Below are 23,486 nucleotides of genomic sequence, written 5' to 3' on the forward strand. Positions count from 1 at the left end.
GGAGAAGGGGACGACAGAGGATGAGATGGCTGGATGGCATCACTGACTCGATGGATGTGAGTCTGGGTGAACTCCGGGAGCTGGTGATGGACAGGGAGGCCTGGCGTGCTGCGATTCATGGGGTCACAAAGAGTCGGACATGACTGAGCGACTGAACTGAACTGAACTGAACTGATTATCTAGCAAAAAAGAACCTATTTTTAAAGCAAATTTCATATATGCTTTTTATAATTTTTATGATTTTTTTTAATATTGTATTTTTGAGAGTTTATACTCTACTCTTGATTTTCAATCTTTTCTTTTGGGTATCTGTTATCAATTTTGTACCTTTAAGAATCCAATCTTCAGCACCCATTTTTACTTAGGAGTGTGATTACTGGCTTGATTGCCCTCTCCCTCTTTTGACTCCCCTTGTTCTCCCCCAGGTCACCTCCATTTCCTCCCTCCCACCTCTTCCCTACCCAACTCTGTGAATCTCTTTGGGTATTCTGAGCTGTGGAGAACACTTAGGGAAATGATCACTGGCTAGATCTGTCTCTTGCCTTTTGACACCCCATGTTCTCTTCTTGGTCACCTCTATCTCCTTCCTCCCTCTCTCTTCTCTGTGTAACTCTGTGAAACTCTCTGGATGTTCCAGGCTGTGGACAGCACATAGGAATTTGATTACTGGCTAGATTTCTCTCTCCCCTTTTGATTCATCCTCTTATCCTCCTGGTCACCTCTATCTCCTTCCTCCCTCTTCTCTTCTCCATGTAACTTTGTGAACCTCTCTAGGTGTTCCTCACTGTGGAGAATCTTTTCTCTTTTAACGTACATGTTTTAGAATCGGTGCTGTATGGATGGAGAAGTCTTCAGGCTAAAGTAGAATAAGACTGAAAGCCAGAGACAGGAGGCTTAATTCCAAAACCTGAGAACACCAGAAAATCCTGACTCCAGGGAACATTAATGAACAAGAGCTCATCCAAAAGCCTTCAAAACTACAATGAAACCAAGCTCCACCCAAGAGCCAACAAGTTCCACAGCAAGACATACCAAGCTAATTCTCCAGCAACACAGGAACATAGCACTGAGCATTAAAATACAGGCTGCCCAAAGTCACACCAAACCCACAGACACCTCACAACTCACTACTGGACACTTCATTGCACTCTAGAGAGAAGAGATCCAGCTCCACCCACCAGAACAGTGATGCAAGCTTCCCTAACCAGGAAACCTTGACAAGCCACTCCTCCAACCACACCCACAGGGAGGAACCTCCACAATAAAGAGGAAACACAAACTTCCAGCATACAGAAAGGCCACCCCAAACACAGACATCTAAACAAGATGAAAAGGCAGAGAAATATTCAGCAGGTAAAGGAACATGATAAATGCACAACAAATGAAACAAAAGAGGAGGAGATAGGGAGTCTACCTGAAAATGAATTCAGAATAATGATAGGAAAAATGATCCAAAATCTTGTGAACAAAATATAGTTACAGATATATACTCTGGAGACAAGGATTGAGAAGATGTGCAAAATATTTAACAAGGACCTAGAAAAAATAAAAAAGAGTCAATCAATAATGAATAATGCAATAACTGAGATCAAAAGCACTCTGGATGGACCCAGCAGTAGAATAACTGAGGCAGAAGATAGGATAAGTGAGGTGGAAGATAGGATAAGTGAGGTGGAAGATAGAATGGTGGAAATAAATGAAGCAGAGAGGAAAAAAGAAAAAATAATTAAAAGAAATGAGGACAACCTCAGAGATCCCTGGGACAATGTCACATGGCCCAACATTCAAATCATAGGAGTCCCAGAAGAAGAAGACAAAAAGGAAGGCCATGAGAAACTACTTGAGGAGATAATAGTTGAAAACTTCCCTAAAATGGAGAAGGAAATAGTCACCATAGTCCAAGAAACCCAGAGAGTCCCAAACAGGGTAAACCTAAGGTGAAATATCCCAGACACATATTAATCAAATTAACCAATATCGAACAAAAAGAACAATTATTAAAAGCAGCAAGGGGAAAACAACAAATAACACACAAGGGAATTCTCATAAGGATAACCGCTGATCTTTCAATAGAAACTCTTCAGGCCAGAAGGGAATGGCAGGACATACTTAAAGTAATGAAAGAGAAAAACCTACAACCCAGATTACTATACCCATCAAGGATCTCATTCATATATGAAGGAGAAATCAAAAGCTTTTCAGATAAGCAAAACCTGAGAGAAATCAGCACCACCAAACCAGCTATTCAACAAATGCTGCTGCTGCTGCTGCTGCTGCTAAGTCGCTTCAGTCGTGTCTGACTCTGTGCGACCCCATTGATGGCAGCCCACCAGGCTCGTCCATCCCTGGGATTCTCCAGGCAAGAACACTGGAATGGATTGCCATTTCCTTCTCCAATGCATGAAAGTGAAAAGTGAAAGTGAAGTCACTCAGTCGTGTCCAACTCTTAGCGACACATGGACTGCAGCCCACCAGGCTCCTCTGTCCATGGGATTTTCCAGGCAAGAGTACTGGAAGGGGGTGCCATTGCCTTCTCCTCAACAAATGCTAAAGGATCTTATCTAGACAGGAAACACAGAAAAGGTGTATAAATTCGAACCCCAAACAACAAAGTAAATGGCACTGGGATCATACTTATCAATAATTACCTTAAATGTAAATGGGTTGAATGCCCCAATCAAAAGACAAAGACTGGCTCAGCTCAGTTCAGTTCAGTTCAGTCACTCAGTCATGTCCAACTCTTTGTGACCCCACGCCAGGCCTCCCTGTCCATCACCAACTCCCGGAGTTAACTCAGACTCACGTCCATTGAGTCAGTGATGCCATCCAGCCATCTCATCCTCTGCCGTCCCCTTCTCCTCCTGTCCCCAATCCCTCCCAGCATCAGAGTCTTTTCCAATGAGTCAACACTTCGCATGAGGTGGCCAAAGTACTGGAGGTTCAGCTTTAGCATCATTCCTTCCAAAGAAATCCCAGGACTGATCTTCAGAATGGACTGGTTGGATCTCCTTGCAGTCCAAGGGACTCTCAAGAGTCTTCTCCAACACCACAGTTCAAAAGCATCAATTCTTCGGTGCTCAGCCTTCTTCACAGTCCAACTCTCACATCCATAGATGACCACAGGAAAAACCATAGCCTTGACGAGACTGACCTTTGTTGGCAAAGTAATGTCTCAGCTTTTGAATATGCTATCTAGGTTGGTCCTAACTTTCCTTCCAAGGAGTAAGCATCTTTTAATTTCATGGCTGCAGTCACCATCTGCAATGATTTTGGAGCCCAAAGAAATAAAGTCTGACACTGTTTCCACTGTTTCCCCATCTATTTCCCATGAAGTGATGGGACCGGATGCCATGATCTTTGTTTTCTGAACGTTGATCTTTCAGCCAACTTTTTCACTCTCCACTTTCACTTTCATCAAGAGGCTTTTGAGTTCCTCTTCACTTTCTGCCATAAGGGTGGTGTCATCTGAATATCTGAGGCTATTGATATTTCCCCCAGCAATCTTGATTCAAGCTTGTGCTCTTCCAGTCCAGCGTTTCTCATGATGTACTCTGCATATAAGTTAAATAAGCAGGGTGACAATATACAGCCTTGACATACTTCTTTTCCTATTTGGAACCAGTCTGTTGTTCCATGTCCAGTTCTAACTGTTGCTTCCTGACCCGCATACAGATTTCTCAAGAGGCAGGTCAGGTCGTCTGGTATTCCCATCTCTTTCAGAATTTTCCACAGTTTATTGTGATCCACACAGTCAAAGGCTTTGGCATAGTCAATAAAGCAGAAATAAATGTTTTTCTGGAACTATATTGCTTTTTCCATCATCTAGCAGATGTTGGCAATTTGATCTCTGGTTCCTCTGCCTTTTCTAAAACCAGTTTGAACATCAGGAATTTCATGGTTCACATATTGCTGAAGCCTGGCTTGGAGAATTTTGAGCATTACTTTGCTAGCATGTGAGATGAGTGCAGTTGTGCGATAGTCTGAGCATTCTTTGGCATTTTCTTTCTTTGGGAATGGAATGAAAACTGACCTTTTCCAGTCCTGTGGCCACTGCTGAGTTTTCCAAATTTGCTGGCATATTGAGTGCAGCACTTTCACAGCATCATCTTTTAGGATTTGAAATAGCTCAACTTTAATTCCATCACCTCCACTAGCTTTGTTCGTAGTGATGCTTTCTAAGGCCTACTTGACTTCACATTCCAGGATGTCTGGCTCTAGGTCAGTGATCATACCATTGTAATTATCTGCGTCGTAAAGATCTTTTTTGTACAGTTCTTCTGTGTATTCTTGCCACCTCTTCTTAATATCTTCTGCTTCTGTTAGGTCCATACCATTTCTGTCCTTTATCCAGCCCATCTTTGCATGAAATGTTCCCTTGGTATCTCTAATTTTATTGAAGAGATCTCTAGTCTTTTCCATTCTGTTGTTTTCCACTATTTCTTTGCATTGATCACTGAGGAAGGCTTTCTTATCTCTTCTTGCTATTCTTTGGAACTCTGCATTCAGATGTTTATGTCTTTCCTTTTCTCCTTTGCTTTTTGCTTCTCTTCTTTCCACAGCTATTTGTAAGGCCTCCCCAGACAGCCATTTTGCTTTTTTGCATTTCTTTTCCATGGGGATGGTCTGAATGGATACAAAAGCAAGACCCCTACATTAGCTGTCTACAAGAGACCCACCTCAAAACAAGAGACACATACAGACTGAAAATGAAGGGCTGGAAAAATATATTTAATGCAAATGGAGACCACAAGAAAGCAGGAGTAGCAATACTCACATTAGATAAAATAGACTTTGAAATAAAGACTGTGAAAAGAGACAAAGAAGGACACTACATAATGATTAAAGGATCAATCCAAGAGGAAGATATAACAATTATAAATATATATGCACCCAACATAGGAGCATCACAATATGTAAGGCAAATCCTAACAAGTATGAAAGGGGAAATTAATAGCAACACAATAATAGTGGGAGACTTTACTACACCACTCACTTTAATACACCTATGGATAGATCAACTAAACAGAAAATTAACAAGGAATCACAAACTTTAAATTATATAATGGACCAGTTAGACTTAATTGATATCTATAGGACATTTCACCCCAAAACTATGACTTTCACCTTTTTCTCAAGTGCACACAGACCCTTCTCCAGGATAGATCACATCCTGGGCCATACATCTAGCCTTGGTAAATTAAAAAAAGAAAGAAAGAAATCATTCTAAGTATCTCTTCTGATCACAAGATTAGTTATCTGCAGCAAGATTAGATATCAACTACAGGGGAAAAAAGGACTATTAAAAATACAAATATAAGGAGGCTAAACAACACGCTTCTGAATGTGAAGAAATCACAAAAGAAATCAAACTATGCATAGAAACAAATGACAATGAAAGCATGACACCCGAAAACCTTTGGGACTCAGTAAAATCAGTGCTAAAGGGAAGGTTCATAGCACTACAAGCTTACCTCAAGAAACAAGAGAAAAATCAAATAGATAACCTAACTCTACAACTAAAGCAACTAGAAAAGGAAGAAATAAAGAACCCTAGGTTTAGTAGAAGGAAAGAAATCATAAAAATTAGGGCAGAAATTAATGAAAAAGAAACAAAGGAGACTATGGCAAAAATCAACAAAGCTAAAAGCTGGTTCTTTGAGAAGATAAATAAAATAGACAAACCATTAGCCAGACTAATCAAGGAAAGCAGGGAAAAGAATCAAATCAACTAAATTAGAAATGAAAATGGAGAAATGGAGAAATCACAACAGACAAAAGGATCATAAGAGACTGCTATCAGCAACTATATGCCCCCAAAATGGACAACTTGGAAGAAATGGACAAACTCTTAGAAAAGTATAACTTTCCAAAACTGAACCAGAAAGAAATAGAAAATCTTAACAGACACATCACAAGCATGGAAATCAAAACTGTAATCAGAAATCTTCCAGCAAACAAAAGCCCAGGGCGAGATGGCTTCACAGCTGAATTCTACCAAAATTTAGAGAAGAGCTAACATCTATCCTACTCAAACTCTTCCAGAAAATTGCAGAGGAAGGTAAACTCCCAAACTTATTCTATGAGGTCACCATCACCTTAATACCAAAACCAAAGATGCCACAAAAAGAGAAAACTACAGGCCAATATCACTGATAAACATAGATGCAAAAATCCTTAACAAAATTCTAGCAAACAAAATCCAACAACTTATTAAAAAAAAATCATACCATCATGACCAGGTGAGCTTTATCCCAGGGATATAAGGATTCTTTAATATCCACAAATCAATCAATGTGATACACCACATTAACAAATTGAAAAATAAAAGCCATATGATTATCTCAATAGATGCAGAGAAAGCCTTTGACAAAATTCAACATCCATTTATGATAAAAACTCTCTGGAAAGCAGGCATAGAAGGAACATACCTCAACATAATAAAAGCTATATATGATAAACACACAGCAAACATTATCATCAATGGTGAAAACCTAACAGCATTTCCCCTAAAGGCAAAAACAAGACAGGTGTTCCCACTCTCACCACTACTATTAAACACAGTTTTGGAAGTTTTGGCCACAGCACTCAGAGAAGAAAAATAAATGAAAGGAATCCAGATTGGAAAAGAAGTAAAACTCTCACTGTGTGCAGATGACATGTTCCTCTACATAGAAAACCATAAAGACACCACCAGAAAATTACAAGAGCTAACCAATGAATATAGTAAAGTTGAAGGATATAAAATTAACATACCTTGCATTCCTATACACTAACAATGAGAAAACGGAAAGAGAAATTAAAGAAACAATTCCATTCACCATTGCAATGAAAAGAATAAAATACTTAGGAATAAATCTACCTAAAGAAACAAAAGACCTATATATAGAAAACTAAAAAAACTCTGATGAAAGAAATCAAAGATGACACAAATAGAGGGTGAAATATACCATGTTAATGGATCAGAAGAATCAATATAGTGAAAATGAGTATACTACCCAAAGCAATCTATGGATTCAATGCAATCGCGATCAAGCTACCAATGGTATTTTTCAGAGAACTAGAACAAATAATTTTACAATTTGTATGGAAATACAAAAAACCTCGAATAGCCAAAACAATCTTGACAAAGAAGAATGCAACTGGAGGAATCAACCTGCCTGACTTCCGACTATACTACAAAGCTACAGTCATCAAGACAGTATGGTACTGGCACAAAGACAGAAATATAGATCAGTGGAACAAAATAGAAACCCAGAAATGAATCCACATACCTATGGACACCTTATCTTTGACCAAGAAGGCAAGAATATACAATGGAGAAAAGACAATCTCTTTAACAAGTTGTGCTGAGAAAACTGGTCAACCACTTGTAAAAGAATGAATTAGAATACTTTCTAGCACCATACATAAAAATAAACTCAAAACTGATGAAAGATCTAAATGTAAGATGAGAAACTATAAAACTCCTAGAGGAAAACATAGGCAAAACACTCTCTGACATAAATCACAGCAGGATCCTCTATGACCCACCTCCCAGAGTAATGGAAATAAAAGCAAAAATAAACAAATGGGACCTAATTAAACTTAAAAGCTTTTGCACAATGAAGGAAACTATAATCAAGGTGAAGAGACAGCCTTCAGAATGGGTGAAAATAATAGCAAATAAAGCAACTGACAAAGAATTAATCTCAAAAATATAGAAACAGTTCCTGCAGTTCAATTTAAGAAAAATAAATGACCCAATCAAAAAATGGGCCAAAGAACTAAACAGACATTTCTCCAAAGAAGACATACAGATGGCTAACAAACCTGTGGTGGATTCATTTCAATATATGGCAGAACCAATACAATATTGTAAAGTTTAAAAATAAAATAAAATTAAAAAAAAAAAAAGAAAAGATGCTCAACATCACTCATTATCAGGGACATGCAAATCAAAACCACAATGAGTTACCATCTCATTCCAGTCAAATGGCTGCTATCCAAAAGTTTACAAACAATAAATGCTGGAGAGGGTGTGGAGGAAAAGGAACCCTCTTACACTGTTGGTGGGAATGCAAACTAGTACAGCCACCATGGAGAATAGTATGGAGATTCCTGAAAAAGCTTCAAATAGAACTGCCATATGACCCAGCAATCCCACTGCTGTGCATACACACCGAAGAAACCAGAATTGAAAGAGACACGTGTACCCCCATGTTCATTGCAGCAATGTTTACAATAGCTAGGACATGGAAGCAACCTGGATGTCCATTAGCAGATGAATGGATAAGAAAGCTGTGGTACATATACATAATGGAATATTACTCAGCTATTAAAAAGAATGCATTTGAATCAGTTCTAATGAGGTGGATGAACCTGGAGCCTGTTATACAGAGTGAAGTGAGTTAGAAAGAAAAGCAAATACAGAATATTAATGCATATATATGGAATTTAGAAAGATGGTAATGATGACCCTATATGCGAGACAGCAAAAGGGACACAGATGTATAGAACAGTGTTTTGGACTCTATGGGAGAAGGCAAGGGTGGGGTGATTTGAGAATAGCATTGAAACATGCATATTATCATATGTGAAACATATCACCAGTCCAAGTTCGATGCATAAGACAGGGTGCTCAGTGCTGGTGCACTGGGATGACCCTGAGGGATGGGATGGGGAGGGAGGTGGAGGGGGGTTCAGGATGGGGAACACATGTACACCCATGGCTGATTCATGTCAATGTATTGCAAAAACCACTACAATATTGTAAAGTAATTAGCCTCCAATTAAATTAATTAATTAAAAAAAGAAACACAAAGCATTTGGAAATGAATACAATAACCTAAATTTAACTTTATTAATGACATAAATGAGTACCTGCTATACATACAAAAATGAAAATAGCCCTCCTAACATCTCTTGAATTCACAATGCTAAAGAGAGTGGAGAAACCTCTGTAATATACATTCCATCAAATATTTTGTTTTCCTCTTTAGCTGATGTGTCATTGTTATTTCAGCTTTGAAAGCTGTTCAAATTCCTGAATTCCATCAATGGGCATTTGCCTTAGCCTACTGGGCTTCCCTGGCAGTTCAGATGGTAAAGAATTTGCCTGCAGTGCATTGAGACCCTGGTTTGATCCCTGGGCCAGGAAGATCCCCTGGAGTAGGAAATCACAACCCACTCCAGTATTCTTGCCTGAGAAACTCCATGGACTGAGGAGTCTGGTGGGCCACAGGCAATGGGGTCACAAAGTCAAACACAACTGAGTGACTAACACACCATCCTATATGAATATATAATATAAGTCCATCTTTCTTTAAGTTACCATAGTTCCTCAATTCAGAAGGTAAACAACTAATGGATTCACATTTCTTAGCAAATGATCAACATAATAAACACCAAATTTCAATAAGTGGGTTCTAACAAACATAACACACTCTACCTTTGTAGAAAGTTTGTATGAGGGTTTCCTGTGGGAATATATAATATTTTAGGTGAGAGTTTCCTTTAAAAAGTATATAACGCTACACATATTCTAAGCACTCCTGTGAAAACACAGAGAGCTGTGTTAATATTGGCCTGGCAAGCCAGATATTAATCACACAGTTGAGGACACAATAATATTGTGATCTCAAGGAAAGAAAGAGAAGGAATTCTAATTTCTAGACACTGTATTTCTCCCTGATTAACTTCTTTCTTAAGTAGTGAAGCCCAAGAGATGAGTGTGGTGAAGGGGAGTTTGCACACCTGCAAGGGAATAACACTTTTACGTGGGACACTTGCTGCCAAAGGATTTCACTCAGGATCAATAAAGGCCATGGTTTATTCAGAAAGAATTGAAACAATCCAAACAACAGGGTAGGGATCTGTTTCTAATCCCCTTGCCCATTCATGTAATGATGTAAGCTTTAGCTAAAGCAACCTATTAGAATAGACAATAGCACATATTTCCAGTGACTGATTTTCTCAATATGCAATTCTGGTTTAACTACCAAAATCCAGTACAGAGCAAATTAAGAGTCTTCATGCACCCACTTTCTTCTAGTAGATTTTAAAAAAACTCATTCTAATTAATTCACAGAGTAAATGCAACTCAGACTCTTCATCTGTTAAGACATTACTGAATTACTCCTGGGAGCTCTAGTTGTTCACACAGGCTCCTAGTAAACACCTCAGACTCTTGTATAATAGACCAGATGATTTACCTGAGTGAACTGTTGAGTACCAGCCAGAATCAGGTTTTTCAATTACCCTTCCTTTCCCATATGCCATGGCATATAGGGTACTCTGTCCATTTGCCCTAGGGAAAAGGGAAGACAAAGATAAAATATTACACTCTAGATAGAATTTAGGTAAATAACAGAAAAATTAACCTCAATTTAGAAGACGTGTTTTATGGTGGAAAATGGTTCCCAGCTCACTGGGCCCTGTGTCCGTCTACCTTATAAAAAGTCCATTTGAATCACAACTGTCAGCTCTAAGAATTTGAGGAAGCTGCTGAGGGTCAAATACGGGGATAGTCTCACTCCATCAGCCAGAAGTTTACTTCTTTTTCAGAGAAACTATGTGAGAGTCAGAAGAAGAGGCTGAACAAGCCCCAGCTATCCCCCCCTGCTGTGGGAAAGTGAGGCTTCATGTAGACTTCACAGCCCTTTGGATCAGACCAGGGATCACTCACCAGTATGCAAGCCACCAATCCTGCAGGACATAGGTAACCTGGAGCAGGAAACAACAGTCACTCACACACTGACATCAATGAGCCTCACACCCCGCTCACTAGGTTGGGAGATGGAAAGGCTCCAGAACATGGAGACAGTCCTTCCAGCTCAGGTTTGTGCCAAGCCCCATACCCCAGATGACCACAGGTCAGGGGAGGGCATGCTACATTTTAATATCTTTACAAGACATTCTTTTTCTTCCTAGAATCTTTCTGTTATACACAAACAAAACCTCACCTCAATAAGTAAGCCTCACTTATTTTTCTCACAGATTTCATTCAGTGCAAACCAAAATGGACTGCAAAGCATAATAAAAACAGTATAAAAGTCAGGACTTTTCAAAGAAAAAAAAAATTTGATAGAAACTGTGATGATCAAGTTTCTGTGTCAGCTTGGCCAGGCCAGTCTCTAGTGGTTCAACCAAACCCTCGTCTAGATGTCGCTATGAAGGTATTCAGTGGATATGATTCACATCATCCTCGGAACTGAAGTACAGCAGATCACCCTCAACACTGTGGTGGCCTTGTCCAGTCAGTCAAAGGCCTGATGAACAAAACCTGAGGCTTCCTGGAGGAGGCAGAAATTTTGCTTCAAGACTGCAGGGCCAGCTCCTGCCTGAGGTTCCAGCCTATAGGCCTGCCTTTCTGATTTCACATTGACCACCTAGACTGCACAACCTCATGAGCCAATTCCTTGAAATAAATCTCTTAATGTATATATTAAACATGTTAATATTAATAAATTAAATAAATACAGTATAAACAATATGTAAATACCAAGAAGAGGGCACAAAACCGAAATAAATGTTCTTATTTACCTGAGCTCCAATGTTCACTAAAATAAGGTAAATGATGATAAACCAGTGCACACCAGCTGTGAAGTAATTCTCATAGGTCTTAAAACCAACTCTTCCAACCAAACGGCCCTCCAGTGGTAATGTAACCTGGATATTCTCAGTCTGGGAGGGAGAACGGCAGTGAAAACAAAATTTTAAGTAAGGAACCCTCAAATTTCAAAAGTTTACAATGCCCTCTGCTGCAAAGCTGTGAGGAAACAGATACATCTCATATGCTCGTAGGAGTGCAGGATGGCCCATTTCCTACAGAAAAGGGTGGGCAAATGTCTAGCCAAACCACATATGCATTTACCCTTGGACTCAGCCATCCTACTTTCAGAAATCTATTAGAAAAAGAACATCATTTGCATGAAGTTATTCACTGTTGGTGGCTTTGCTTAAAGTCAATCATGACTCTCAGCACAAGCACAACTACCTGATTCAAGTACAAATGCAGAAGCTTCTTCCAAAATAATACACAAAGTGATACGGCACTAACATATCCCTCTAAATGACTTGTATCACTTCCAATGATAGAAACGTAAACCATACTTGGTGTTCCAAATCCTAGACAAATACAGCAACATGAGTTCACACAGGAAGTTGAAATAATGTGAGTCTGGACAGCACAGGATGGCATATGACCCAAATCTATTTAATTCCTGAATTTCAGGGAGTGATTCCTGAATGTAGAATGTGAGGGACTAATTTGAATATTTATCAGAATCATCCAGGTTCCTAGGTCTGGATATTATGGGCTTGGATACCAAGAGAGAACCTGTGTATATTTTTAAGAGAGAGCTACTGCTTTTCTTCATTTCTGTCTGTAGGACCTAGAATGCATTATAGAGTCACATGAGCCAAAGATGTACTCAATTCTATGCTGACCATTGGGCATTCAAGATGAATACGATGTGGCTCTAGGTCTCAAAGGGTAATAAAAAATAGGAAGACAAGAACTAACTCTAAAGTGTCTGGCCTACAACAAATGACCTAACAAAGGGGCAAAATATTACCATCAATCACCTGCAGTGCCAGAACATTCCAACATATAGGAAAAGTAGCTGATTTAATGTGGTCACAGAAAGATTCAGTCTAAAGAGGTCTTCACATTAAACCTCTGGATGCATAAGGGAAGCTGGGAGCCACTAGAGTGAATAGGATGTAACTACGGTAAACTGATGGGTTCTCATATCAGCATGAGCCACAAACAGCTGGAAATTCACAGCAGTGCACCCCCTACTGAGCTCCATAAGATTCTTCATCCTACACCCAAAGGAGAACACCAAGCAGGCTTGCTCCCTTCATGCTCTTCCAATTCTACCAATTTCATGGAATTAGGCTTGTAATCTTAGGATCTACTTTGGGATAAACAAAGATGTCATGAGAGAAGAAGACTGAAGGTCCATGAGGCCACCAAGAGCAGACAGACAAGGGCATGTTGCAGGATGAGAAACTCACATCTTCGTCCTCTGGAGCTGCACCTTTCAAAGAGGGTCTGGAAGACGGTTGAGACTGAACTGAAGACTCGGAGATCAGAGTGAGTGTTCCTGGACCTGGAGATGGTTCAGCCTTCTCTACCTTCTCCCACAAAACAATATCTTCAAAATCTATCCCAGATTTTGAAAACTCAGCAAAAGTCCCCTTTTGCATAACTTTGCCCTAAAATAAAGAATTTGAGAGGAATTCATTTACATTTGATAATATTAATCCAATCTACATACTAATTAAGAAAAGTTAACTAGTCTCAAATTATTATTTTCCTAAGAAAATTATCTCTAGGTTTGGAATTCTGGTGAAAAAATCTAGTTCAGTTCAGTTCAGTCACTCAGTCACGTCTGACTCTTTGTGACCTCATGGACTACAACATGCCAGGCCTCCCTGTCCATCACCAACTCCTAGAGCTTGCTCAAACTCATGTCTATCAAGTCAGTGATGCCATCCAACCATCTCATCCTCTGTCATCCCCTTCTGCCTTCAATCTTTCCCAGCATCAAGGTCTTTTCCAATGAGTCAGTTCTTCGCATCAGGTGGCCAAAGTATTGGGGTTTCAGCTTCAGCATCAGTCCTTCCAATGAATATTCAGGACTGGTTTCCTTCAGGATTGACTGGTTTTATCTCACTGCAGTCCAAGGGACTCTCAAGGTCCTTCTCCAACATCACAGTTCAAAAGCATCAATTCTTCAATGCTCAGCTTTCGTTATGGTCCAACTCTCATATCCATACATGACTACTGGAAAAATCATAGCTTTGACTAGTTGGCAAAGTAATGTCTCTGCTTTTTAATATGCTGTCTAGGTTGGTCATAGCTTTTCTTCCAAAGAGCAAAATGAGCATGGTATTCACTGTCAAACCCTATGCTAGGTGCTGGGGGATATGAAAGAAATGTATGTTCATGTTTTTAAAATGGAGGCCATTGACATAACTACCATGGGAACTCAGGGAAGCTAAAATTACAGATGTGGGTAGAAGTATCAGAACAGTATTTTTTGACAACATGGAAATTGAGAGAAGCATCATGTTAAAATGCAAGCAAACAGTTAATTGGGGAAGATATTCCAGGAAAGAAACTTAAAAAGGCTGACCCAGATGTGGCAACAAGCACATCTCCAGAGGTAATGGTCTCTCATCAAATCTTCACAGATCATTGTTATAGTATCATGTGCTCCACTGGGAGAAAGACATGTAGGAACCAGCCCTAGACAGAGTACCCATGAGCTTTATCTTCATGGTCTTTACCACTTCCCCACAAATGCAGGAAGTTCCCAACTGAAAATTCAATATTCTACCTGCCATAGTATTTAAACAAAGAGGCCATGAGACTGAGGTGGCTCTAAATCCTTGACCTCCCATGCCAGCAAACCAACAACTAAGAACCAATGCACTCAGATCTAACAAAAAATAAAATAAAAAATAAAAACTTAAGAACAACCAGTCACAAGCAGTCAACCAGGTATCCTCTATTCAGTCAACTGTTTAAGCTACAGTCAATCTAATCATCTTCTTTGAACACATGTGACACATCATTGCAGTTTCCCTCCTTTTGTTGTTGTTGTTCCGTTGCTCAGTCATGTCCAACTCTTTGCAACCCCATGGACTGCAGTACACCAGGCTTCCCTCTTCTTCATATCTCCCTGAGTTTGCTCAAACTCATGTTCATTGAGTCGGTGATGCCATCCAACCATCTCATCTTCATCCCTCTCTTACAAAGTCCTATAAAATAATGTGCAGATATCTTCACTGTATTCTGACCCCACGAAATATGGCTCAGCTCATTCACTCAGTGTCAAACAAAATATAGGGAAGAATCACAGGATGCAAAACTAAACAGAGGAGAGCATCTCTGGTTAAGGCAGGTCAGATGGAAGAAGGTGCCCCAGGACCCTAGCTGGGACCTCTCTCACCCTATCTCCTGAGGTGATCCATTGTGAGAAACTCAATGAAGTATTTGGGTACTGTCTATACTACAGAATTAGAAAATTATTCAGGGTATACTGTGCCTTGTTCCACTTGGGAAGCAAAATTCAAAGACTTTATTTAATGAAATTATCATTTTCTACATAGTACCTATAAGATGCACAAGGAAACAAGTACTGGTCCAAGGATAGGAATTTCACTGAGCAGCCAAGCACAGACAACTCTGAGAGGTTGAGAGGGCAACCATTCCCTTTCTGCTGTTAGAGATGTAACAAAGACAAAGAGTAAGGATGGACCCCAACTCATCCAGGGATGCTCATGAGTGGACAAATAGTTGTTCTAATAGCACTAAAATTGGGGGTAGTGTCCTCAAAAGAAGCAATAAGGGACCCTAAAAGATCTAGGGACAAACTAAATAGGTTACTCTGTCTCCCATTGATCCTGTGCTCATAATATTGTCATCGTTGGGGTTTTACACACTAGTATCACCCTCTTCCAACATGAAATTAACTGCTATCAAATCTGAGAAACCTGAACTCCCCATTCCTGAAAGAGCAGTTAACAGTTGACATGAGATATTGCTTCTAGAGAGGCAGAGGTTCTGCATTTAATAATCTTTCTTAGGACAGAAGTTCATTTGATAAATGAGGGATCTGACCAACCTAGACAGCATATTAAAAAGCAGAGACATTACTTTGCCAACAAAGTTCCAACTAGTAAAAGCTATGGTTTTTCCAGTGGTCATGTATGGATGTGAGCACCAAAAAATTGATGGTTTTGAACTGTGGTGTTGGAGAACACTCTTGGACTGTAAGGAAATCAAACCACTCAATCCTAGAGGAGATCAGCCCTGAATATTCATTGAAAGGACTGATGCTGAAGCAGAAACTCCAATACTTTGGCCACCTAATGTGAAGAGCTGACTCATTTGAAAAGACCATGATGCTGGAAAAGATTGAAGGCAGGATGAGAAGGGAATGACAGAGGATGAGATGATTGGACGGCATCACCGACTCAGTGACTTTGAGTAGACTCTGGGAGTTGGCAATGGACAGGGAGGCCTGGCATGCTGCAGTCCATGGGGTCTCAAAGAGTCAGACACAATTGAACAACTGAACTGACTGACCAAGGGCCTGTGGAACAGGCAAGGGTTAATGACAGAGGTGCTGAGGCCCAGAGACAAAGAAGCCAAGGTCTGAAGCATCAAACAACCAGTAAGCCTGAAATATTCTCACTAATCTCCACCCCATCCCCAGCCATGCTAGGAGTTGGGATTGATTGGTAGCCCCCTAGAAAGTAAGTTCAAGCCCTAAACATGATGCCTGCGAACATGATCTTATTTGCATTCAGTGTCTTTGTAGATGTAATGAAGTTAAGATGAGGTCACACTGGAACAGGGTGACCTTAAATCCTATGTGACTGATATCCTTATAAGAGACTCAGACACGGGGACAACGGCCATGTGACATCAGAGGCAGAGACCACAGTGCTGCAGCTGGAAGCCAAGGAACACAAGGAAGATCCATGAACACCACCAGCTGGATGGAAGGATTCTCCCCTGGAGCCTTCAGAGAGAGCATGGCCCTGCCGGCACCTGGATCTGGGATCTATAGCCTCCAGAACAGAGAGAAGATAAACTTCTGTTGTTTTGTCACCCAGTTTGCAGTGCTTTGTTACAGCAGCTCTAGAAACTGATACCCTATCCTGAGCCCACACTTCTGTCTCCTCAGCTTTACTAAGACTTCTAATTGCTTCTGCTGTCGCCCCTCCAGTGACCATCAGAGGAATCTCTTAACTCCAACATCAGGCCACATCGATCTTCTGCTCTGGACCATCCAAGGCTTCCATCCCACTTCCAGGCTAGCTGCCCACTGCTCAGAGACCAGCTCCCTCCACATCCCTCTGCTCACTGTCCTCAGATACACTGGTCTTCCCGCTGTTCCTCTAACCTGCCAGGTCAGCTCCTTCCTTAGGACACCCTGCCTCAGAGTCCCTCCCCCAGATGTTGCATGGCCCCCACCTTCATGTCATCCAGACCCCATGAGGCACCAGCTCCTCAAGGAGACAGCCAGGATGTCACCCTCCTTGTCACATCCATCCCCATAAGAACAGGAGTCCCATGAAGGCAGGGCCTTGTCCTCCTGCTGCACAGGCTCCCACATGTATTGGGCACATAGAGACCTGGGCAGGGATACCCGCAGAATGGGCATCTCTGACCCAGGTGCTTAGCTACCCAACGTTGCTTCTAGTATTAATGGAAGATGCACTTTAGGCAAATTGTGCTTGACAATCATGTGGATACAAACAGGTCTCAGTAGCTCTAATTTCCAAGTAAAAAACTTTGATTTCAGTTATATAAGGGGAAAACACAAGTTATAAATAAAATAGCATCATTATCCTTAACAAATTTCAATAGAACAGTAATATTTCAGTAGTCCTGTAGTAGCACTCCTATATGCTTTAGTGTTTATGTGGCTTCAAGTTTAATAGTGACACTTTACAGGTCTTTGGATTGATCCTCAAAGACATGAATAGCATCAGCTCTGAGAAAAAGAGGGAGTTAAATTGAGGGAGAAGAGGACATTTGCCATGAATCCAAGGAGAGTGACCTGCTGGGAGGTCTGGCCTTCAACACACCTGAGTGCTAGCAATTTCACAGGCTTCTAGAAACTACTTACATCTTTCAGTATCAGAATCTGACTTGCATCTTCTAGGTACTGCAGCTGATGAGTCACTAAGATTGTGATCTTCTCCTTCAAGGTCTGACAAATACACCTACAAATGTAAAAGGTATAGAATGCAAATGCACATTAGTGGGGGTGCTCCAAACTGAAAACATATATTCTGAAAACATAATGAGACAAAAACAACACAGCAAAGGTCTATAGTTTAAATAAAAAACAAATAATACAAATTAAATATAAATATGTCAATGATCCTGAGTAGGTCCTCAAATTTATCAGCAGCAAATGTGAACCCAGCTCTGCTAAAAAAAATTCTAAAAAACAGTCCAGTGAAGGAGGCACTTGCTAAATATTTTCTGAAAACTAAGCTTAACAATAATTTACATTTCATAATGAAAAATAATTGAGCAATACTGAGATTCCAAAACTTGACTGAACTTAATATTTTATCACTATGTGGGAAGGGGAAAAGAGGCATCTATGTTGTATAAAAACGTGTGCATTTTCCTTAGACAATTTTCTAGGGGATTATTTATGATTTATGATGCATACATTAACAACAAAAAATTAATAGAATCTTGGTAACCTTTGCTAGAGTGCCTTTTCTAGACACTTCTTCCCAAATAATATTAAACAGAAAATGAATGCCAACGTGGCCTCCATCAGTCTCTACAACAGTCCCAGTCCCATCCAGGAAACCAGTCTTCTTCATAAGGACTGAACACCTTCCAAATATGAAAATTAAAGAACAGAATTCAGATGGCCCAAAGCACAATGGGAATCATCCAACGGCCAAAAACACACCAGTCCTCTTACCCAAGACCCTTGTATGATCAGGCCACCCAAAATGGCTGTTCTCTTGCTCTCTATACATCCCCTTCTCGACCAGTGTCTTCTTCACCTACACCTACTTACATGACTGACCTTCCTATATGCTTGTCCCAGGGCCCAGCTAATGACGGCTCTAGCTTCAGATCACAATCCTCCATGATGCTTGTCAAAGGGGCAAGAGGGACATGACCCTCTGCTGGTTTTCATGGTGACCAATGGCCCACCCTGACATCAACTTCCCCTATAACAGGTCATGTCCCCCCTCTCCTGCTGCCTTGCCCTGGGAGCAATGACTACCACCATGTCCTGTTTCAACGTGGGCCTCAAATGATAGTATGCCCTTCCAGGATTTTCTTTGCACATGTAAGCTGGCCCTAATCATTAAACCATATGTGTGTCTGTCACTGATTCTGGGCTCTTTCTTAAGTCTAACCTGGGCAAGTAACAGGCCTGGCAGGTCTGGAAGGTCAACAACCTCTCTCAGTATCCAACCTTAAGTGTGTTTTTACAGTAACTTCTCCAAATGCTTCACATTTTTAATGCAGACCCCTAGGAACTCAGCCCCAGTCTCATCCCACAAGGTCCACAACCCCTCCAGGGAAGCAAGTGGCTGGATTTGGGGCCCTGGTGACCACAGTCAGGGCTGCAAGCAGGTACTCTGGGTGCCCAAGTCCCTCACAGAGCAAATCTCAGGAACCTGGGCCAAAACCCAGCCTGTGAGTGAGTCAAATGAAGAGTGTGAAGGCAGAAGACTGCAGCTCAGTCCCTCTCATGAGCCTGATGTCAGATGAGTGATGAAACCTCAGTTTCTTCATCTCAAAACAAGGCCAAGGACAACTCACCCACGGGTGCTGAGAAATCAAACCACCAATCCACTCAGTAAATGTCAGCCCCATTCTCCACTCCTCCCTAACCATGAGCAGTCATGTGCTTTGGACTCATGACAGAAAAGTCCTAAGGGGACACTCTGAACACTAGGTCTGTGATGAGAAGCAAGACCCCAGGATGTAGACACATACACCATTGCTTCATTAAGTCCAAAAGGATTCATTTTTCCCTTTGATATATCTTAGTTCAACATTTGTGTCTAAGATTCCTGAGTAAACCTCTTCAGACTTAGTACTAAAGCTTTTAATGGAACTGTTTCTCCTTAATTCATAATTACTTGCCAACAGTCCCTGAAGGCAGATGTTAATCAAATCTGATGGGTTTCTATGTCCAAGATGGAGCAACCCAAAAGTGGTAAAATGTTTGCTTCCTAACATTCCATCAGAGATGAAGTAATATAAATAATTACAACAAAGTGGCCAATTAATGACTTTGAAATTTTCCTAAATAATGCTTTTTATCCATCTCTAGCTGAAACTCCAGTACTTTGGCCACCTAATGCAAAGAGCTGACTCATTGGAAAAGACTCTGATGCTGGGAGGGATTGGGGGCAGGAGGAGAAGGGGATGACAGAGGATGAGATGGCTGGATGGCATCACTGACTCGATGGACGTGAATCTGAGTGAACTCCAGGTGTTGATGATGGACAGGGAGGCCTAGTGTGCTGTGAGTCATGGGGTCGCAAAGAGTCGGACATGACTGAGCAACTGAACTGAACTGAAGAAGATAGTCTATTTTTCAAGTTTCAGAAAAGATTTCCAAGTTACGTCATAAAAATGATTCAAAAACAAGTTAGCTGTTAAATCTATATAAGGGCTGTGTTCTATTTATTGGGTTGGCCACAAAATTCCTTCGGGTTTTTCCATAACATCTTACAGAAAACCCAACTGAACTTTTTGGCCAATCCAGTACCATTCTCTATAGGGGCTGTGTTAAGAGGTGACACATTCCATGGTAGAGGGGATACAAATAATTCAGAAACCGCACCTTCATCCATTCAATCAGCAAAGGTTTACTGAGGTGCCACTCTCTTGATGTACAACACAGGCCAGGAAAGCAGACATTTCTTTGCACCATGTAAAAGGGGGATACGCTGAACGAGTATAGGACATGTACTATCAGGCCATGATGTGTGCTCTGAAGAAAAAGCAAGGGGGCTGCTGTAGTTGGGGAGACACAGGAGCCCTGAGATTCTCTGGGGAAACATCCCTGGAAGAAGACACAGCAGGTGCAGGGGTCTGGAACAGAACATGCTGGGCTGAGGCACCTTCCTGCATTCATAGCTTCTAGGGGGTGGGGAGACTCATAAATAGTCAAGTGCACCCACTGAGGGCAGTGAGAAGACAGAGGGCATGGGCTGCACCTGGAGGAGGAGGAGGGAATGTCAGGTCCTGTCTTCCATCTTCCTTCTGTGTCCTGGCGCACTGCTCCCTGGCTCTGGGACAGAGGGACCACTATGTATAGACAGACAGGGGTGAGAAAGGACCCCCACAAAGCCAGCACAGTGGATTACCGAGTAGGTGTGGGGAAGAGCTAGAAAGGCTGATGGGGGCAGATGGCAAAGAAGCCTGTTCTCTGAGGACCTGGAGCTGCTTCCTGAACATGGGAGGAATGGGAAGGGAGGGCAGAGGGAGGTCTATGAAGGGCTGGAGCAGGAGGGTGAGCTGTGTAGACAGCAGCATGGGAGTCTGATCAGGACAGACCTGAAAAGCTGATGACGCAGGAGGCAGGGGTCTGGTGATGCGGGGCTGATCCAGGAGAGGGTCCATGGCTGGACACAAGTGAGACTGCATCAGTTCATCTAAGGACTCTCACCTTCTATAGGTAATAGAACCCACTTAATCATCACAAAATATAGTTATAAAAATCACAAACATTAGTAACCTGGTATATATTAATATACTCATGACTAAAGGAAGATGAAAATGGCAAGTAGAAGTGTGATTCATTCACTTTTAATAGAAAATATTCACCACAACTAAGCTTCAACACGACCACCATCTCTCACAGCATATTGTTCCATTTGCCTAATTGTTCCAAATGCTTAACTCATTGAGAACATTCTCAGTCGCTGTTGAGTGATTTCCTAAATTACCTTTGTGATCCCTGCCCTAAGTTTCCCCAGAGAATGTGGTTCTGATTAGCATACAAGTCTTAACAAGCTTGCTTCTGTTAAGTGTACAACCGAAAGGTTGGAGAGGATGTTATAAACATGTTATAAACACCTCACCTTTATAAACACCTAAGAGAGTTTTTGTGTTCAGCACACTGATACATGGCAATCCGTAAACTTTCCCTTCCCCTCCCTGTGACACAGACACAAGAGCCAGCAGAAACTGCTCTTGCAATGATGGAGAACTTGTGCAGAGGCACACAAGACAGGGTAGCAGACATTTGCAAGTTCAGGGTGGAATGCTGGGAACAGGGAGGCTGAGCTACTCATGATGCCAGGAGAGTGGGGGATGGAAATTCATGTCTCACTACTAGTATTCCATCACTGAACTCATGACAAGCCACAAGGCACTACCTAAGGGAAAAGTCATCAGTGAAAGTATTGGTCACTCAGTCATGTCTGACTCTTTGCAACCTCATGGCCTATAGCCCACCAGGACATTCTGTCCATGAGAATTTTCCAGGCAAGAAAAGTGCCATGCCCTCCTCCAGGGGATCTTCATGACCCAGGGATTGAACCCAGGTCTCCTGCACTGCAGGCAGATTCTTTATCATCTGAGCCACTAGGTGCTTTAAATAAGAGAAAATTTATCAAATCACAATCAAAAGAGGGTGGGAAAGAGGGGGTCAGATCAGAGTGTGGGCCATGCCACATGTCAGCTGCCCTGCTCTCTTTTGTTCTAAAAGATTCAATGCTAATGTGTAATTTTTGTGTGTGGTAAAATATACATAACATGAAATTTACCATTTTAACTATTTTTTATGCATACAGCTCAATGGCGTTAAGTACATTCACATCATTGTGTAACCATCACCACCATCCATCTCCAGAGCTCTTTCATTGCCCCAACACTAAGCACCTTTCACCTACAGCCTTCAGTGGTACCTGCCTCATGACCCCTGCTTAATGGATGTGGAATCCCAGCTCCTCATATCCAGAGCTCAGAGCTCCTCACATTTGTCTCTCACTCACTCCACTAATCTGCTTAAGTCTCTTTATTTGCCATTTAGGATTTGCTGTGAATGAATTCTGTTCCCCCAAAAATTCATATGATGGCACACTGACCACCAGAACCTTAGAATCTGGTGACAGAGCCTTTAAAGAGGTAATTGTCACCCTCAATTATAGTGGGCCTAATCCAATATGACTGGTGTTCTTAGAAGAGGAGACTAAGACATAAGGACAGAAACACAGGGGTGTGCATGAACAGAGGGAGGACCATGTCCAATGACACAGTGAGGAAGCTGTCATCAGAAGATAAGCAGAAGGTCTAAGGAGAAACCAAACTGCCCACACCTTGATCATGAGAGTCTAGCCTTTAGAACTGTGAGAGAATGAATTTCTATTATTTACGCACTGCTCCCCCAGCTCTGCCATCTCTGACAGCCTGCTGTGACTGAATGTTTATGCCCTCAAAATACATACACTGAAACCTAATCCCTACTGTGAAAGTACTGGAGATGGGGCCATTGGGAGGTGACAGGTCATGAGGGTGGAGTCTGCCTGAATGGGACTAGTGCCTTTATAAAAGGGACCCACACGGCTCCCTCACCCCTTCCACCACATGAGGACACAGGAATTGGGTCCTCACCAGACACCAAATCTGCCAACACCCTCACCTTGGACTTGCCTGAGCTCTGGTCTCTATGAGATCAGCCTGGACAGACACAGCCCCAGCAAACTAACACAGGACCTGACAGCAAGAATTCCCAAAGAGCTTCTCTCTGCTGTACAACCTGCCTCCTCCAGGCGAGGACATGCCTTCTGTTCTCACAGCCTCACTTCCTGTGCTTCTACTCTTCCTCCAGCAAAGGGAACTGGGTCTTATTTTCAGCCTCTACATACATACCCAGCCTGCACGCCCCCAGGGCACTTCCCGCCCAGCCTGGGATACAGGGAGCTTTCCAACATCCACTTCCATTCAGCACTTACTATCCTGTATAGTGAAATCACTC

The 23,486-nt window shown here is 41.6% G+C and overlaps 1 protein-coding gene across 7 annotated transcripts in view; it reads right to left on the bottom strand.

Moving 5' to 3' along the window:
* LOC129624675 (ATP-binding cassette sub-family C member 4-like) overlaps nucleotides 1–23,486 on the bottom strand; it is a 222,340-nt gene that overhangs the window by 128,578 nt on the left and 70,276 nt on the right. For 5 of the 7 annotated variants that reach the window (XR_008701095.1, XM_055542839.1, XM_055542837.1 and 2 more), the window contains exons 14-18: nucleotides 17,634–17,730; nucleotides 13,000–13,200; nucleotides 11,521–11,661; nucleotides 10,664–10,701; nucleotides 10,191–10,285 (exon numbers count right to left, since the gene is read on the bottom strand). Coding sequence is in view for 6 of the 7 variants with exons in the window: in XM_055542839.1 (XP_055398814.1) it covers nucleotides 10,191–10,285; nucleotides 10,664–10,701; nucleotides 11,521–11,661; nucleotides 13,000–13,200; nucleotides 17,634–17,730 (572 nt within the window). In the remaining variant the exon portion in view is untranslated. Of the gene's footprint in view, nucleotides 1–4,389; nucleotides 4,624–9,647; nucleotides 9,908–10,190; nucleotides 10,286–10,663; nucleotides 10,702–11,520; nucleotides 11,662–12,999; nucleotides 13,201–17,633; nucleotides 17,731–23,486 lie in introns of those variants that run through there. The other 2 variants (XM_055542842.1, XM_055542843.1) reach the window with 2 other exon arrangements.

The sequence above is a fragment of the Bubalus kerabau genome, chromosome 12, assembly GCF_029407905.1.
Source record: "Bubalus kerabau isolate K-KA32 ecotype Philippines breed swamp buffalo chromosome 12, PCC_UOA_SB_1v2, whole genome shotgun sequence".
Taxonomy (NCBI): domain Eukaryota; kingdom Metazoa; phylum Chordata; class Mammalia; order Artiodactyla; family Bovidae; genus Bubalus; species Bubalus kerabau.